Genomic DNA, 8530 nt, shown 5'->3' with positions numbered 1-8530 from the left:
ATCTAAGTCAATCCAAAGTCCTAAGCATGGATCTTACCTCTTTACTCAAGAACAACTCAAAACCCCAAATCTTCTCTTTAGCTCAAGAGATCAACAAATGCTTCACAAATCTTTCAAGTCTTCCTCTAAATCCTTCATAAACAACATATAGAACCTTTATTAAACAAGATCCAAAGGATTGCTACCCAAATCGAAGGATTTCACTTAGGTTTTCACAAGGGTTTTAAGAATATGTACTTTACTCACCTCAAATCGTAGATCTCGAGATGAGGATCGTTAATCCGGTGTTGGATTCAAGAGATCTAACCCCAGCGATGCGCAACGACCATCTTCTTTCCCATTTTCTTCTTCCTTTCTCTCTCCTCTTTCTCCTTTATCTCTCTCTTCTTTACTTTTCCCACCCACCGTGTAAAACAATAAATGTTATTTATAGTGGAGTCAAAATATCTAATGACCAGAGTGGTAGGTCACACTGGTGGATCCGACCCACCTATGACAACCCACCAGTTGGCCAATACTTAGCCAAAACATTAGAATTTTCAGTGGGGCTTAGCTCCAACATGTATTTTACTCTCAGTAATAGATCAACACACGTATTTGGTACAAAATACGGCTACGTACCTTTATTATGTGTACATGGCCTCGTGATACGTACAAGTGCATGGCTTGGGTACGCAGACTTCACTAGGCACTGACTCCAACTCATTTGGCCAACCTGAGTTTAGAGTCACCCTTGCCATCATGCTTCATAAAGTACCCGCCACGGCTCGTTCGGGTTCAGGTCCTGCAAGATCAAACCGAACCAACCAGGAAATTAGACCGGGTTCAGAAAGTAGGGTATCACACTATGAACCCTAGAATGGAGGTGACGAAGGATTGAGATCTTCTGTAAAATCCAACGACCAAGAATGCCTTCGATTGTGCTTTGTTGCCTTGAGTTGCATGTCTAAATGTTCCGAATCATTAGATAATGTGATACACGCCTATGTGAACTACAGAAGAGTGCAATCCAGTGATGAACTTCACCAACTATTGGAGGAAAACTTTCTCCTTCAATATTTTAGTAGGTTCAGATCTTAGAGAATATTCTCACTTAATCATTGCCACTATGCCATTAATAAAATCTATTTTAAAAGAATTGACATTTTTCACATGATCAATCAACTTGGATTGTTTTGTCTTTTTTCTTTGTCCTCACAAACACATAATTCTCCAATTAACAAAAAAAAAAAATTAATAATAAAAATAAAAATAAAAAACACTAAACATAGTTCCTTTTGTCAAATTTTGAAAGTAAACAACAGTTTTACGCAGGAGACAAAGTCAAAAACTTTTTCTCTTCACATTTTATATTTAATTCAAGAAGATAAATATCATCAATAGATTCTTTTTCCTTGTAATTTTCTCGAGGTTCTTGCTTTACCCTTGTAGTTTTACCTGTTAAGACGTGAAAAGACTTCAAAGGTCCACATCATAATTCTTGCATTCGTAATTTGCTAGTTGAAAGGGCATTTTGACATAGGCATAAAATTCTCTCTCCCAATTCCTTGAATCTTTAGGCTAGCTATGTTCGGTTGTCAAGAAATAAAAAAAAAATAAAAATTGAATTAAAAAAAAAAAGATAAACACATAAATAAATCATTGCATCATATATGTGTATATCAAGTGTCTTCAATTTTTTTATTTAAAAAAAAAAAAAAATTCTTCTCATTTTGGCAACCAAACATAAACTTAGAAGCCAACGCACGCCAGCTCGACCCAAGTTGGGCCTACGCATCCTACGCCACGCTAGATCTCTAAATCTAATAATCTCTTTTACTTAACTGGTTGGATTGTCTCCGCAATCCTCGCGTACGAATCCCGCAATCTAAAATCCTTTATTTTCTCATCATAAACTCTCGTAGGACCTTAACTTACAAGTAAATGACCAAATTAACCCTTCATATTGGATCTTGTGTAGGTCGGAAGTTTGTTAGGGTTTAATTTAAATCTCAAAGTGGGTCCCAGATTTGTTCATGGAGACGATGTGCCATTATCACCACCGTCACCCTTTCTCAATTCACCATCTTTGCAGCCGTTGGGTATATGCACTGAGAATAATATTTTTATCCAACGGCTGAGAAGAGTGGTTGTGTTCTTATACAAAGAAATTGGAAACTTCTTAGAAAAGCTAGAGAAGGAGGACAGTTCATGATGACGCGGACCAACCAAAGACCTAGAAATCTGACGTGGCCCACAAATTTCAATAGTCCATAGACTCCATACTTGACGAGGCCTCCATAATCTAAGAATCTCTACCGTTCAAATAATACGATCTAGCAAAGGCGACCACCATCATTACCGTTCAACCGCACAATATAAATTGAGTTCATAGCGTTATCAAGAGCCCAGTGAAGAGCAGGAGACGACGGGAGAGGTCAGGCGACCTCCCGCAACCCCAGCGTATCCCCGTCAAGAGGGGTAGGGGCAAAGGGCCTAACGGAAAAATTAAAGATCTAAACGGTAGGTGGTTTGGGCTGGGCTCTCATGTCGGAATCCAAGGCGGCGCCACCACCACCACCAGTACCGCTCTACAAGCAGCGATCTTGGTCTCCTGATACCTATCGTGATGAAGCTTGGCTGCGGCGAAAGGGAAATTATAGGAAGACTCGGCGAAGCAGGAGTGTCACGGATGAAGACCTCGACGAACTTAAGGCATGTATTGAGTTGGGTTTCGGATTTGATTCTCCAGATCTGGATAGTAAGCTTTCCGATACTTTGCCTGCTTTGGGTTTATACCATGCCGTCAACAAGCAATACAGCGACAGCATTTCCAAATCATCATCTTCAGCTACACCTTCAGAGTGCGATGCTTCATCTCCACCTGGAAGTCCTCTCACCATCTTCAGTCCTGGTAGTTATAATTAATCTATCTGTTCCTTATTCTTGCCTTCGAAAATATTTGATTTATGTGTTCATCCATACCCAGATGATCAAAGCTTCTGATCAGGTGTCAAATTTTCATAAACAAAAACTAGGTCTAGCCTCCCGTTCGTGTTAACGTAAATTGTCTCTTTTTGGTGAACCCCTTTCCGATTCCCTCACCCAGGACTTGCTAAAACATGTCACAGCCTAATCTACTCAAAACACAATACAAAAATGCCGAAAAGTCCGTCAATAAATGGCGGACTCCTTGTTCTTCATTGGTTTAATTTGTGAAATTTAATGTTTCATGACAGATTCAATCTCATTTCTCTGTCTTGAATTCATTTTAGTCTGAAATTTTAATAATTTTTTGTAATTTACAAAAATTGTTTGAATATATGAAGGTGATGATCCTCGGACGGTGAAGACAAGATTGAGACAGTGGGCACAGGTCGTTGCGTGTGCGGTGCGGCAATCTTCTTACTGATTTCAGGCGAACAAAGCCCCGGCTGCCAACTGATTCTAGCAACAGAGTGAACAAAAATGAGGGAAAAAAATGGAAACAAAAGGGAAGAGAAGAAATGAAAATTTGACCTTTTCCGGTTACCCTGTTACATTTGTTCTGAAAGTAATTAACAGGTTAACTTGGACAGGATTGTACATATGTAGAATGTCTGTGTGTGATGCTATAAAGATCATCCCAAGAAAGATGAAAAAAAAAAGGTAAGATGAGGAACAGGGGAGGTTTGTTTCTCTCTCTGTCTCTGGGACATAATTCCTTGTCTTCCACGATTGTCCCGTGTGGGACAATGGGCCTGCACGCATTCAATGATTACAGTTTCACATCACAGTCTGGTGGGAGCGAATATGAGGACTGGAACAGTTGTATGTCCCCACTTCCCACTTCGCATTGTCTCACTCATATCCTTGGGCTTGCTGAGCGCTTACAGCTTTGGCCATCTTTGGGGTTTTCTTTTCACATGGAAAGGAAGGAGGAAGATGTGTTCTTTCTGTTTCTGTTGTTCAATATCAACAGCTTCAGCCTTCAACAGATCCTTATGGGCATAAGAAAAGATACCTTCTCTTCCCCTACTTTGCTTTAGCTAACAAACCTGAGGAGGATATAAGCTTGAATGAATATGATTGCTGTGATCCTTGTTCCTCTTCTATAGACTAGGATGTGTAAAATGACTTGAATTAGGGAATGGCAATGGGAATGGGGCAGGTTTTGCATAATTTAATCCAATTCTTATAAAGCTACAGCCTTTGGAACTTCCCAAACTTGCCTGGGTATCAAAGAATAAAAATGTTAGGATCCAATATGTCATACCACATTGACCAAAGAGATTTGATGTGGGTTGATATGGTCCTAGGTTCTTAGATTAGGATCCTCTCCTGAGTGCTGATCACCCAGGTTACATCAATAGTTATCTTGGCAATCGACTATGTTCAGGATCCAACATGTGTGCTTTTATTGATCCTAGGTTCCGTCGCCTTGTAGGCTGATTTATGTTTTTAACTATTTAATTCTCTCAAAGTTCGTGTTAGTGTCATTGGAGTAGCTGATCTTCAGTTAAGTCTCAACCATCATGCGAGTGAAGCCATATGGAGCAGAGCAAAGCCAATTAGAAAGGGTGATCCAGAGAGGTTTGTTGTCAGCTACGAAAAAAATTTGATATAGGTTGATATGGTATTAGATTCCCTAACCTAGTAGCCAATTTCAGAAAACCCATTTGTGTTTTTCCTCTTTGGTAGAAAAAATAATAAGCTTGAATTACAAAACAGAAGAACCTATGAAGATTGAAGTCCTACCCGAATCCAGAGTACATTAGCATGTGGAGTAGTATCTTGTAGAACCTTATAAAATGCTAACTAGATGATAGAAAGAGGACTACAAAGAGAATAATTGCATGAAATTAGTAAACTCTCCTTACCTAAAAAAAAAAAGTAGTAAACATTTAAGATGCTGGGTCTTCTTTTAGTACAGTAAGTTAGTCACAGCTGGAAGAAAAAGTCAGTAACAGCTGGAGGTTACATGATCTTAGAATACTTTTCATCTCTTCCTTTAATGACAACTTCTGAAGCATCAAATTTGATATTGCCTTCTACTCTTTTTGAGGCATACCCACAGAAAAAGAATTTAAATGATAGTGCATACTTTGTCAAAAGTACAGTTTTCTTTTGGTGACTTGTCAAAATTGATTCCATTTCGGATCCATTCCCTTCTCTATTGTTGTGGAAGGTCATGGTATAATGGCAGGAGGTACTCAACCGAGTTCCATTGGTGTAGGCCACTGACACACATTAGTAGATGAGCATATGAGCAAAGGATTCATTCTCCCTCCTCTAGGGATGCCATTGTTGTGGAAGGTTAAGAACAGAATTTCATGGTATAATGGTAGGAGGTACTCATCCGAGTTCCATTGGTGTTGGGCATATGTGCCCAACATACGAGTAGATAAGCATATGTGCAGGGGATTCATTCTCCCCATCCCTCTAGGTATGCCATTGTTTGTGGAGCTATGGTGGATAGAAGCAGGAGATTGATATTGCCCTCATTGGAAGTAGGTTTGCATGCTTTGCAATAATTATCACATCGTAGTTTAGGTGTGGCTGAAATTTTATATACATGTAGATCTCAAGCCCTGTACAACTAATACTTGCATGTCAAGTTTCTACCCAAATCGAGTTTGTCAAGTGACAAAACAAGGCAATGTGAATATCAAGGACTACCATGGGTTGCATGGACATGAGAGAATACTCCTACAAATTCAAGGTTATATTGAAGATTGGTTTGAAATTCAACAAGTGGTCAATCCACAACATTTCCTAAACTTTCAATGGTTGAAATTATTGCCATATCACTCTTCCACGCGGCAAAAACACAAGACAGAGATATACTTTCTGCGTGAAGGCATTCTGAAATTTTTTTTCAAACTATTTCAAATAGAAAAAGACTAGTAGCATAAGAAAAAATAGCTATACTTCGCAGGCCAATATTTGATTTTTCTTGAAAAAAGTGATGGATGTTTTGATTCTCATAATAAGACCGCAGATAGGCTTTTGTTTTTTTCCTTAAATCTTGGTCTCTATGAATTATTAACCATAAGTCTCATGCAAGGTTTGCTACTATAATGGCTCAATGGGCTAAGAGAAGTATGTTAGCTTTGCCTACTGATCATAATATAGAAAGTCTCCTTCTCACTTAATGATTTTTCATTAGTTTTCCGACAAAAAAAAAATTTCTAGTCTTCCGAGTAAAATATTTTTTCCTTAAAAGTGTAGTGGAACTTAGTTACCATAATTAGTAAATTATTGAATCACTTATATATTTATTATTAGTTGAGATCAGAAAGCTTCCATTTTATCTCTCTTAACTTCAAATTACAACTACCATTTTATAATAAACCATATAAAGCTTAAGGAATTCATACCTGAAAATATGTCATTTGATGAAACTAATAGTTATAGGTCAAGCCAAAATTGAGACATGCCAGATCTCGTTTCGAGATTTCAACCCTAGGCTTAACTCGGTTGAAACCCAGGATCAAAACTTGGATTTTGATTCTGGGTTTCCTTTCGACTAGACCCAAAACTGAGACAACTTGGAGATTTCGATCAGTTTGGACCAAGATTTAATTCCATGGTTATTACTCAGGTACCGCAAGAAAAACATCACCCATATAGCATCAGTGTTAGCAACTTATCCTCTTTGCATGTCAATTATATGAACAAACAAGAACTTCTGATGAAATGAAACACATTTCCTTACTTCTTTCATTATAGTAAAGCTTAGAGGGACTGAAGGAATATGTGTTTCTATAGGTTCGGTGTGATTTGAGTTGCTGTCTGGATAGTTTCAATTTTGACCCCATACTGATGGTTTTGGATCTTCTTTCCATACAAAGAATATGACACTACTAGTTGAAAAGCAGGAAATGGATACACATTGAGAAGCATGACACATGACTGAACACAGTTTTGATTTCTGAATGAATGGTTGAAATTAAGTTGAAACCCCAAAAGAAGATGAAGGAATGAATGAATTCATAATTTTAGTTTCAATATTTATGATTGGATTTGGACCTATTCCCTTTATTTTTATAATTTCTATTTAATTATTGGATCCTACTATCTTATTAATATGTCAATATGTATACATTAAAGTGCATAGTTAGTCTGTTGGTTTTATCCCAACATCTCACATTGGATGGCTTCCACCCAAAACCCTAAAATATGTTATTTTTCATATGGATGGTGATTTGGTTATTGTGAATATTAAATAGATAAAAAAAAAAAAAAAAAAAAGTTCATCTCAATCGTATGGTCCACCATGTATAATATTTCAATTGTATATTTATTTGTTTCTTTTAAAATAAACTAAATTTTCAAACCTTTATTTTTACTGGTCACGAAATAATCCTATTAAGCTTGAATTAAAATATTGCTACATGGAGATGAGGATGATGCGTAAAAAAAGTTTTTTTTTTCTTGGGGGGGGGGGGGGGATACGTAAACAAAGTTTGACTGAAAAAAAAGCCAAATGAAAAACCTAAGGAATAGTGGAATTTTTTTTTTTTTTTCTAAGTGATAAAGATGTATTTCATATTTAACTTTCCCTTTCCTCATATCCTACAATTGCTTTCTTAATATTTGTTAGTTTACCAAACCGTTGACGGTTGATATCATAAGACTATATTTTACATTAAATATAAGAAATAGAATAGGGAGCAACCCATGGTCCCCCTTGACTGCGAAATCTACATACAGTGCAAGTGTTCGTGGGTCTCAAATTGCTCAAATGGGTAATACCGCCCCCATACCCTAAGCCCAAGCCCAAGCCCAAGCCCAAGCCCAAGCCCAAGCCCATACTAAATTCTGAAACCAAACAACCGAAGGATCAGCAATGAGTGATGGGTTCTGGTTTTACTTTGCTTTAAGAAAGGAGCGATTTTGTCACGCGTACCCATCGCCGGCGGACACACTTTTGTGTTTCCCGGTATTACTTACCTTTGGAGATAGAGTCTTTAAATCCGACGGTTAAAAACTCCTCGAATCAAGAGAGAAGAGAGAGATAAAAGTCTTGTGATCGTTACGGTTTCAAAACCATCCAACAATTGCTTCATCCTTACAACCTGTAAGTGGGCCCAGTGCCAGCTTAGCCCACACACTCTGCAATGCTCGACACGTGTTCAGAATTCAGCTTTTGCGTTCATGTTCATGCCTTCATGGAGGGAAAGCATGAGCCATTCTCAAGTGTGAAATCCAGTGATGACATTTTTCATTATTTTTAATTTTTACTTCTTCCGTTAAAGGCTTAAAGCTGATCTGATTTTCCGTGATCAGTTAAAGTTGCAACACAATAATAAATAGAAAAAAAAAAAAAAACGAGAAAATCTCAAGTTTGTTTTGTCTTCTTAGGATAGTTGGATTGCAGCCGACACTTGAAAGTGTTATTATTAAATCCTTTCCCTCCTCATGTTTCTCTGGTAACTTGGGAGGAAAACTATGGCGTCGGTCGCCACTCCACTCTTAACCCCCACCCAACAATAAATACTTTATATAAATAAGAGCATAAAATAGAAATAAATTAAAACTGATCCTTTTAATAAATGGTAGTTCCTCT

The 8530-nt window shown here is 37.6% G+C and overlaps 1 protein-coding gene across 1 annotated transcript; it reads left to right on the top strand.

Moving 5' to 3' along the window:
• Positions 1-2373: 2373 nt before the first annotated feature.
• LOC122083300 lies at positions 2374-3566 on the top strand. Its single transcript, XM_042651058.1, has 2 exons — positions 2374-2893; positions 3309-3566. The coding sequence occupies exons 1-2, from the start codon at positions 2527-2529 to the stop codon at positions 3389-3391; spliced, it is 450 nt and encodes a 149-aa protein (XP_042506992.1). The 5' UTR covers positions 2374-2526; the 3' UTR covers positions 3392-3566.
• The last annotated feature ends 4964 nt before the right edge of the window (positions 3567-8530 follow it).

The sequence above is a fragment of the Macadamia integrifolia genome, chromosome 7 (genome assembly GCF_013358625.1).
Source record: "Macadamia integrifolia cultivar HAES 741 chromosome 7, SCU_Mint_v3, whole genome shotgun sequence".
NCBI lineage: Eukaryota > Viridiplantae > Streptophyta > Magnoliopsida > Proteales > Proteaceae > Macadamia > Macadamia integrifolia.
The sequence above is the reverse complement of the archived record's forward strand: the minus strand, read 5'-3'. Positions and strand labels throughout refer to the sequence as shown.